Genomic DNA, 11,007 nt, shown 5'->3' on the forward strand with positions numbered 1-11,007 from the left:
GTGCCCCATTCATAGGCAATCAGATGAGCTTCATGCATCAAGATTCAAGACGCTTCCATAGAAATTTGCACCAGTTTAGACTTCAAACACACTCCCGAAACTGGTTGCAGAATGTTGTAATATGCACATATATGCATATCTGACTTCCCTATCATATGATAAGCCTTGGCAGAAATTACAAGGGGTAGAAGACCCCCATTCTTGAGTTTCGATCTGGAAAGCCATGTGTGATGGTCTGAAATTTTATTTCGAGAAAAAAAACTTCACAGTTTTAGATAGGAAAAAGTTACCGTGGACAAGATTTTGGGCCATTGCTTAGTTGATAGCCCAAAAATATATTTACAGTCCCCATCTCAAAACGATCAGAAGGGCCACACGAACACGCCTTTGTTGTAGGAAACCATGAAAACAAACGGGAAATTTGGTGAGCTGCAGTGAGTTCATCATGTTTAACAGCAAAGGAGACCTTTCTTCCGAGTAGACAACTATGGCCACGATAACAGGGAAGAAACGATTCTTACGGATTCAGCTGGGAAACCACTTCTTACCATGAAGAAAAAGGCAGGCATGAACGGACCGGGTGCTCTGTTCAAATTGAATTTGTTCTTAGGCTCAGATTCAATGCTCGGTGCGATAGACCCATGAAGGTGGAGATCCAAGTCATTGAATTTTATGAACATGGTATCAGATAGTCATTAGGTCTGTGTTTATTTTTAAATTAGACATCAATTTGCTTGTTTCTTTGGGCCCTATCACCCTGATTTGTTAAACCATGAATGAGTACGTTTAAAATCCACGAGAGGTCAGACCTTTTGTCCGAGCTAGGGAGACAAGTCATTATCTTCTTAGGATTGAATCTCCAATCTGCATATTGGGAACTGAAAAGATCAGGACTATAGGCTTTTCAATTGATTATTGCTCTTATGAACAAGAAGTAACACACCAGAATGCGACGACCAAGGGGTTAGAACCTTGGACCCCTTTTGAGTGTGAGCCACCTTACTACCTGGTTGTACTATGCCGGTTAAGGCATCAGTCCAAAGTACTTGAAGAGAAGGTTAGACAATCCTTGCAGGAGTTCCATTCTTGTATATTTCTGTACAGTAGAAACTGCAATAAGTGGGGTCAGCTAACCATAAACAACCACATAAACCAGCTCAAAAATGGTGTAAACCTGAGTCAATGGTTACATGGTGAAGAGTATGCTGCAGATTGCGACTACATATTAGCAAAAGCTTTTCATTTGGATGTACACTAACAATGTTTGAATTTTTCAACTATAGCAGGTAGAAACAAAAAAATGTAGGCTCCAACCCCCTTGTTGCCGGTTATGTACATACTCACGTCACTGGCAGCAGCAGCAAGCCACAAATGAACTTCAGCTACCTCCGACTGACGTAATGTGCACTTTAGCAATAAAAAAAAATGTAAAGGGAAGAAACAGCATTGTTGAATGATTTTTTTTGTACACAATCAGCATATAAGAATGCCATGACAAGTCAATCAAGAGAAACTGCACAAGTGAGAATCATTTTCAAATTCCTCCATAACATGAATCATCATGGTTTAAGCTAACCCCCGAGGAAACAGCATTTAAATCTGTTTTGTTCTCTTAATTGTTTTGATATTTTTTTTTTATTTTTTTGCTTTCGCAAATCTCAGGCACCGATATTTCTCTCCACTGACTGTGATTTCAAGAGCACCATCCTGATTATCTTGATTTGATGCCGTCCCCATTAAGACACTCTTCTCTTTTTCCAAGTTTTCTCGTTCCAGTTTCAATCTTGCTTCTTGTCTAGAAATCTCTGCCTGCAAAATTAAATCCAAGTTTAGGTTAACAAATGCGAACTTCAAATAGAACTTCCCAGGAAAAGTAATCTTATCCATCAAGTATATATATATATATATATATATATATATATATATATATATATATATATATATATATATATATGCAGTGGCGGAGAAAGAGAAATTTCAGCTAAAATAGTAAATTTCCAAGTCAAAATTCTTTAGTGCCTTTAATTTCTTGGTAGGAACGGAATCATCAGGCTCACTGAAGAAAGCAAAAATGTTATGAAAACTATTGGTAGTATATATATAAAAAGGTACCACAGTCGATCAATAAATTTCTTTTAATGACAGGTATGGGCTCGCTTCAAAGATGGGTGACACAAGAAAACTGTATGTTGGACAAGCATCTATTATAAAAATTCAGTCTCGTCCACTCAGACTATTAGATCAATCTAGCACGTGAATAAATCATATGATCTGCTTAAACACATCATTAAAGAGATCTAAAATCTAAACCATTTCAATGGCGGACATATAATGTACCCTTAGGTGATCCCGTCATCTATTTTGAGAATGGTTGGATGCTTTGCTGCAGGGAAGTCAATTTATTCAGGAATATAATTCAGCAGACAACCAGATGTGTTCCTTTTTAGCATTGATGGCAGCCGGCTACCTCCCCTGCTCACTGAGATAAAAGAAACTCATGCACCCAAAGCTCAGCCCTAATTCCCAAATAGGGTAAAACTCTCGGTCTAAAGAAGGACCCGAGAGAGAAACTTCAAAATTCATTCATTAAGCATAAAACTATCGGGATCACCACCAGCATTGGTATGGTGAATTACATGCGTAAGTGGGGGATCCGACCCAACTGATTTTTTCTTACCCTAACCTCATATATTTACACTGTTGCAATGAGTCTCCATATATATGTAGGAAGACAAAATGTCTAAAAGTGTGACAAAAAATTGCAACAACAAAATTCAATGGCCAAGAATGGCAGATGCAATAGAACAACAGAAACAAAGACATAGGAATGCTTAGAGCAGATCTATTTGTCCAATTTATTTATTTATTTTGTTTGTTATTTGTGGATATCCATGTCTCTTATTTTAGAATATAAAGACAGAAAACTGCACAAAACTTTATAAATATTATTTACAACATTGAAGAAGCATGACAAGAACACGCAGGAAAAACACTAGCCTAAATGAACAGCTTTACCTGTGAGAGCTATATACACGGATAGCAAGTCATAGACACCTCCAATAGATTAAAAAAAATGTCGAAACCCTCAAACCAGATCCAACCCATTTGGAAACCTACCAATATGCACGAACGGTAAAAAAAAGGAACTTTTGAGATGCAGATTTTATTGAAGGACTATTGGGAAAAATGAAAAAGAGTGCTTCCTAGAAATTGTTCATCTTTCAAGGTTCTGTCACAGACATCAAGACAGAATCCTAGAGTAGAAGTGTAACAGCATGTTAGGAAATTTAAACACATATCCTGTTCATCAACCCACATATACCACATATTCCCCAAGAAGACCACAAATACACACATCTGTGTTAAAAGAAAAAACAAGAAAAAACAAAAACAAATTCAATAAAAGCATATAAAGCATGCAGCTTTATGGCCCAAGGAGCATTCCACCACCTTAATGACAAAGGACGCAGCTAGGTTAGAGGAACAGTGAATTGTTTCTTAAGGCCAACTTTGAGAGATGCAGACAGGTTTATCCAACATCCTCACTAAGACCACCTCTCTATGACAGGGTCTCAATGAGCGGTGGAAAAGAAATTTTGGAAAACGAAAATCGAAATGTGACAGTGTCACACAGAGTAAAGTACTTTTGTCCATCATAGTATGGTTGAGACCCATACATTTTGCTACACTCCATCAAGTATAAAAAAGTCACCCTAGCAGAAGACTGTCATCCTACTCAAAATGCATACCATGCATCATGCATTCAGATTTGACCTACAAACCTCATAAATGAACTTCTTAGGAAGGTCAAAGCACCCAATTATATGTATGGACCATGGTTTATTATATAAGCCAAGTATTAACCATCATCACAAACACTCCTGGGACCTTCTGAGAAATTTTCATCTTAAATTTTGTTTTTGCCGAACAATCACAGGAATTTAAGAAATTAGAAGGTAGACCAGTAATAACAGAAAAGCTTTCCAAATTATGAGGTTACTACTGATTTTCTTCTCAAAATACTGACAACATTCAAAATAACTTTTGAAATTTGAGAAAAATTAGAAAATGACAAATATACATTGAAATGACATATGAACAAAGGATTTTACTTTTAAAGGAAAAAGTAAATGCCAAAATATCTTTACTGTAGTTATCTTCTGAGGATATAGTGAAAGAGTTGCAGTACTTTTCTAGTAATATTGTTTTCCTCCTTTTTGGCAGTAAATTTGTAATACTTTCAAAATGTTCCCAACATTTGTGACTATTGTATTAAGCAATTACAAATGCATAAAACAGCTACCTAGTGAGCATAAATGGTTCTGATATGGTTTGTTGATTTTGAGTTTTTAGGTGAATCGAATTTGACCACATCCAGTTTCAGATGTATTCAGATTGTCCAAATCCACACCATTCACATTTCAACTACCAGAATGGAAAAAGTAGCAGTTACTTTCCCTAATATACATAGTCAATCAGTCACATACCAAATTGCTGCCATGTGTCTAACTTGCAATGCCTTTGAGAAGGACCTACACTGGAGATTACAAATACAGAATGCAGCCGAAGAAATCATGACATTGTATCTCAGGAGGAAATCTGAACTCATGAAGCACTAAATTTTTCCAGCATCAATAGATTTTCAGAAGAATATTGCCAGCATAATTTAACTGCCGCAAATAAGAGAGGGAAGAACCAAAACAAGGAAAAGGTACAACCTTATCACAGCCAATATTAACTCATGGTTAATCTTTAAATTCATTTGTTAATAAATAGTCTTAAAATAGTGAAATACAATATTTTTTAATTGATTCTATGATTGAAAATCATCATTCTTCTTTGAAATGTGAATCTTTTAGCTTTTGTTGTCTTAAAGGAGCATGGGAGTGATTAAATGGAAGTAAATGAAATTTATCCTAGAAACACCATTAGGTAATAGAGTCCTGAATAATATTCAATAAACCTTTCGAGTCTAAGAAGCATGATTACTATGTCCATGATGCAATATGATATAATATAAAGTACACACTACAAGTATGGAGAAGCTTAAGGTCATCCTATTTTGATCCTCATATATTCAGATTTTTGTGATTGTGAAGAAGTTATCGTCTGAAGGTCTTCATTGCCAACAAAAACTTCACCTATATGCATGGATGGCTTTAGAGAGATACAGGAAGCTCATTAGCACACAAGATGTCTTATAAGGCCATTTTGTTGATCGGAAAAAGTCATTGACTACTTCTGCCAGTAAAGGCCTCTAGGAGAAAAAATGGACACTGCTGTCCTATACCTCTATGGGTAAGTATATCCAAAATTTGAGAAAAAAAAACCCATATAGGATTCTTTCCTTGCTTTCTTTCGGACATGGATCCACCAAAGGTGAAAAAGTCATGTGCTCCAACTGAAGCAACAATATCAAATTAAAAAAAAAATAATGTAAATCAATGATGGCAGACCTGCGAATAACTAGTTCAAACTCTCAGCAAGAGTCCAAGACCATTCAGCTTTACCCCTACTGGAATTATTCAAGGGGGATAAAATCATAAAACCAATTAATCTCCAAGTAACTTAGATTATTCAAGAAGGAGACTGCAGAAAATTACATTGACAAGATAAAGCTGGATAAGGAATCATATAGTGATCTTCAAAATCCATGCCGCATAAATGAGGCATGATGCAGGCAATACATGGACGAGCAAGTAATAGAATCAATGTTATCCGTCTCGTATGATACGTATGCGTATCGTACGATACGTATCGTATAGGTCGAAAAAACCTATACAATACATCATCGATACGCGATACGCATACGTATCGTACGCGTATCGCATAATACGTGCGATACACTCCCGTATCGCACGATACGGGAAAAAATAAAAAAAGGGGCCCGACGGCTCCTTTTTTGCATGTTCTTTTAAAACCGATGCTCCTCTCTCTCTCTTTTCTTGTTTGTAAACACTGCAAGAGACGTAGGAGGGAGAGATTTTCTCCATTTGCATCAAGTTTTGCCGGTGAAGAAGCTTTCATTCTCATTGTGGGGAGTCTAGGGATGGTGGGAACTGGGAAGCTTGGAGAAAGAGAGTTTTTTGGTTTCTAACAGCAAAAAGGTAAGAAATAACTCATTTTCGCTGTTGAATCGTTCATTTCTCTTATTTCCTACATTTATTTGTATGTTTTTACTTGTTTTGTGAAAATATAATGTCGGATCCTGCATGGAAGTGGTGTACAAGAGTGAATCCCAAAGATAGGTTAAAAGTTAAGTGCAATTATTGTAAGCAAATCATATCAAGAGGGATCTCTCGCTTTAAACACCATATAGCTGGTACACACAACGATGTGGCTCAATGCAATGGCTCCCTAGAGAACCTATTGCCAGCCTATGTAAGGCACCAATGTTTGGAGCCTATTAATGTTGTGAAAGCAAGCGGGATTGAAAAGAAAATGCAAGATGCAGATGTAGGATATGGCGACCCATATGAAGAGGAAAGAAGCGAAGGTGAAGATGTTGAGCTCGAAGAAGAAGATGTTGGTGTTAGTTTGGGAACAGCTAAAGGGAAAGACATCATGCATACAGGTGGTTCTTCTTCAACTGCAACCAGACAAAGAAGAGGTGCAAGTACAATTTTACGAGGACGTAGCAAGAGTGGGGGTTGTATTGGTGGTGGTAGAGTACCTACTATGAAGTCGAGTAATATGTTTGGCTCGATCAAGAATTTTTTTCCCCAATTATACTGCTGTTGGTGCTCAGCCTGAGATTCGTACAGCCACGTGTTCAAAGGATATTGTTGAAGCAGCAGATAAAACCATAGGAAGGTGGTTCTATGACGCATCCATTCCCTTCAATGCAGTAAAACTCTTTTCATTTTCAGGCTATAGCAGATGCGATTGCTACTATAGGCCGAGGGTGTAAAATGCCCTCTTTTTATAAATTGCAAGGTAAAATTCTCAATAATGTAGTTAGAGATGTCAAGGCATATTGTGATGAACTGAAATTGAGCTGGAAACAAACAGGATGCAGTGTAATGGCTGATGGGTGGACAGACATCAAGAACAGAATATTGGTAAACTTCCTTGTATATTGCCCCTTTGGTACAATGTTCATAAAATCTGTTAATTTGTCTGATACTCCTAAGACTGCTGATGTTTTGTTTGAGGTTTTTGATAAAGTTATACAAGCAGTTGGGCCTCAAAATGTCGTGCAATTTATCACTGATAATGCAGCAAATTATAAAGTTGCAGGTGAAATGTTAGCAGCACGATATAGGGCATTTTATTGGAGCCCGTGTGCTGCTCACTGTGTAAATCTAATGCTTCAAGATCTTCATGAAAGAGATGATATGAAGTTTACAGTTCAAAGATGCCAAAAAATCACGAAGTTTATTTATGATCATGCTTATGTCTTGAATTTGATGAGGAAATTCACAAATGGGGCCGAATTGATTCAACTTGCACAAACACGGTTTGCTACAAATGTTTTGACTGTGCAGAGTATAGTCAAGCAAAGAAATTCTCTCAGACAGATGTTTTCAAGTGATGATTGGGTTGCATATCCACATGCCTATAAAAGAAAGGCTATGACAGTTGTGGATACCATATTCAATGCTGACTTTTGGGAATCATGTGTGAACTTATTGAAGATTTGTGTACCTCTAGTGAAAGTCCTCAGATTAGTTGATAGTGAAGATAGACCTTCTATTGGACATTTATATAAGGTTATGGACAGAGGAAAGGAGGCCATTAGAGATAATATGAAGGGAAAAAAGAAGTTGTACATGACTATATGGAAGATTATAGATGAAAGGTGGTTTGGACAACTTCATCGCCCACTTCATGCAGCAGCCTATTACCTAAATCCTGCTATTAGATTTCTTCTTAATTTTAAGAAGGACAGAGAGGTCGAGTATGACATATTGGATTGTATTGAGGTATTAGTAAGTGATTATAAAGAACAAGAAGCTATCCATATGTCGGTCAACAAATATGATACTAGTTCTGGTAGCATGCGGAGAGACACAACAATGAGATGCAGATCATCTATGCGTCCAGGTATTAGAAAAAGGGACTTTATACTTTTTGGTTGTTATTTCATTTGTTCTTTATAGCTTCTACCTTCTCATATTATTCTATTTCATTTTTACTTTCCATCTGTTATTAGACAATTTATGTGGTGGGACAGGTTTGGGGTTGATTGCCCAAAATTAAAGAAGTTTACAATTAGAATCCTCAGCCAAACATGTAGTGCAACTGGATGTGAAAGAAATTGGAGTGTATTTCAGCACATCCACAGTAAGAAGAGGAACAGACTGGAACATAAAAGGTTGAATGACCTTGTTTACGTTCGTTATAATATGAAGTTGAGACAAAGGTAAACATTTGTTATGCAAAATAGCAAATTCTAATATACATTTTAATTTCTAACAATTTGTTAATTTGTTCTCTTGTTAGGCAACTAGAAACAACATCTATGAGGAAGCATCACACTCAATATGATCCTATCAACATTGACCATTTTGATATATTACATTCTTGGGTTGAAGAAGAACAATATGCAATACTTGATGAGGACGATCTTGATTTTTTGAACCTTGAAGGAGCAACAGAGATTATTGAAGAAGGAGAGGCTGAGGAGCAATGAAATGTTGGTGACATTCCATTTCCAACAGAGGGGATAGAAGCACTTAATGAAGAAAATGAAGATGTTGATGAAGATGACAATGCAGATGACGATTGACGAGGATTGTTATTGAATCATGATAACTATATGTTTTGACTTTTGAACTTATGAATTGTGATGTAATCGAATTCTCTTCAGTTGCTTATTATGTTATTTTGAATGTCTGATTTCTTATTTTGGAATGTGTTGTTCATACTTCATATACATGAATGTTCCTTTAAATACATTTTTCTTGATTTTTTCTGATTTTTACTTGTTTTTAGGACTTTTTTGGAATTTTTATGATTTTTTTAATATTTTTAAAAAATTAAAAAATTAATTTTACGATAAGTTACAATAGGTTACGATACGGCGTATAGGTAGGTCCGACCGATACGCGATACGCTACACCAGTGATAACATTGAATAGAATATTAATCCAAATTACCAAACTAACTAGAGCTTATTTCATAGTTTATAGAGATTCACAACTTTTATTGTCAAAAACAGCTCTTGGATAAAAGCTAAACATAAAGTCTGCATATTGAAAAAAAAAAGATCGTAGAATAAGAATGAACCCTCTTTATCACATTTTTCCGGAAAAGAATACATCTTCAGAATGTCCGTTAGGAAAGCAACCATTAGTATGGAAACATATCCAGCACAGCCAGATCTCCTACCACGAGAACAGATTCCCCGTGAACAGAAATACCATGCTGCAATCAAACATGGCCAGAACAAATGGCATCTGGTTCATAAAGAATAACTAGGTCGACCATTTACGTTTTCAAAATTCAGAGCACGCAACTTACAATGCCAAATGATCTAGTAGAAAAGCCAAATATAGAACGAGACCCAAATTTCTGCGGGGAAGGTGCAAAAAGCAGCGAGGCTCCCTAGCAAAGAATTCAGGACAGTACGAGGTCACCTAAAGCTAGTGAACCACTAGCCCAGAACTTTATGAAGGATGACGTTTGTATGATAAAGAACGTGTAGTAATGATAGCTTGATCCAGTGAAACCATTAGAGTATCAAAGAAACAATACTCGAGCTTGTTCCAAAGAACGCCAACTAGTCGGATAAACAAATTAATATAATGGCAATGAGCATTAGAATGCATATAATTATATGCGGAACTACAGGCGATTGCAAAACTCCAGATCCAAATTTGCAACATGGAGGAAGTTCAGAGTCATAGAATGGGCACAAAGTACGTGCATATCAATTCCTCCGCGCGAGTCCATACCGCCTGACTACGTGAAGGAATCGAAGAAAAGGCATCCCAAGCTTAGACACGAAAAAGAACGGACAAAGATACCCCAACGAAATCAATTCCCCACTCAAAGAATCCATCCACAAGCATCCTCATCGGAAAGTCCAGTCTACCAGATATCCACTTTTGACAATGAAAACAACCCAGGAGACAAACGTATGGCATCGGATTACCATTTCAGAAACAAGAAGGAATCAAGTGATCAATCCATTAGGGCGTTTCATGCGACTTCAACACGGGGATGCCATCGAAATTCCTAAAGGGCAAGCAGGGAGCTAGCAAATTATGGCCGGTTTATACCTCTCGACGGGAGAGCTCAGCCTTCCATGCAGCCTCCCGCTCGGCGACTTCCCTCTCCCGCTCCTCGATATAGCTCTGCATCTCCCTCTCCTTCATTATCCGATCCTGGATGTCCGCATCCAGCGCTTCCTTTAGCTCTTTCACGAACTTGTCCACCACAGCCTTGATCCTCACCGACATGGCTCTCCCTCTATCTCTCTCCCCCTTCTCTCTTCTCCTTTTCTTCTTACCGCCTGGTTCAATTCCTATGTGTCACGCTTCGTCCACTAACATTCCTTTGCTTGCCAACTGAACAGAAGAGAGACCATGGGAGGGAAACGCAGGGATACCCCCGTCTTTTAACTTTCACGGTTGAGGGCTGAGGAGGGAGCGATAGAGAGAGAAGAGAGAGCGGGCTGCTACTGCTGCATCTCGCAGACACCACCACCACCACCGTCTCTCTCTCTCTCTCTCAACCTTTTCTCTCCGTTTCGGGTGGAGCCGGCCGACGTGGCATTCGAGCCGAATAGCATCGCTCAATGGCCGCTGTAGTCTGCACTTGTTCGGGTAACAATTGAAAACTCGCTTCCTTCTTAAAGTCACCTGGTTTTTTTAGATAATAACAATGAGCCCTTATGTAAGTTTGTTACATGTGATCAATGGGAGAAATAACTTTACGTAAATTCATATTCAAATCGAACAATTAAATAATTGGAATCCAAATACAAACAAAAAGATAAAATTGTTTGAATTCAAAATGCAAAGACGAATGAATGGGAATTTCAAATCTAAATGATGGCAT

General features: G+C 37.5%; 1 protein-coding gene across 1 annotated transcript; it reads right to left on the reverse strand.

Annotated features, from left to right (window-relative positions):
• Positions 1-1,428: 1,428 nt before the first annotated feature.
• Positions 1,429-10,750, reverse strand: LOC116248884 (uncharacterized). The gene is made up of 2 exons (XM_031621914.2): positions 10,227-10,750; positions 1,429-1,809 (listed from the first exon to the last, which is right to left on the reverse strand). The coding sequence occupies exons 1-2, from the start codon at positions 10,404-10,406 to the stop codon at positions 1,636-1,638; spliced, it is 354 nt and encodes a 117-aa protein (XP_031477774.1). The 5' UTR covers positions 10,407-10,750; the 3' UTR covers positions 1,429-1,635.
• Between the last annotated feature and the right edge of the window lie 257 nt (positions 10,751-11,007).

The sequence above is a fragment of the Nymphaea colorata genome, chromosome 1 (assembly GCF_008831285.2).
Source record: "Nymphaea colorata isolate Beijing-Zhang1983 chromosome 1, ASM883128v2, whole genome shotgun sequence".
NCBI lineage: Eukaryota > Viridiplantae > Streptophyta > Magnoliopsida > Nymphaeales > Nymphaeaceae > Nymphaea > Nymphaea colorata.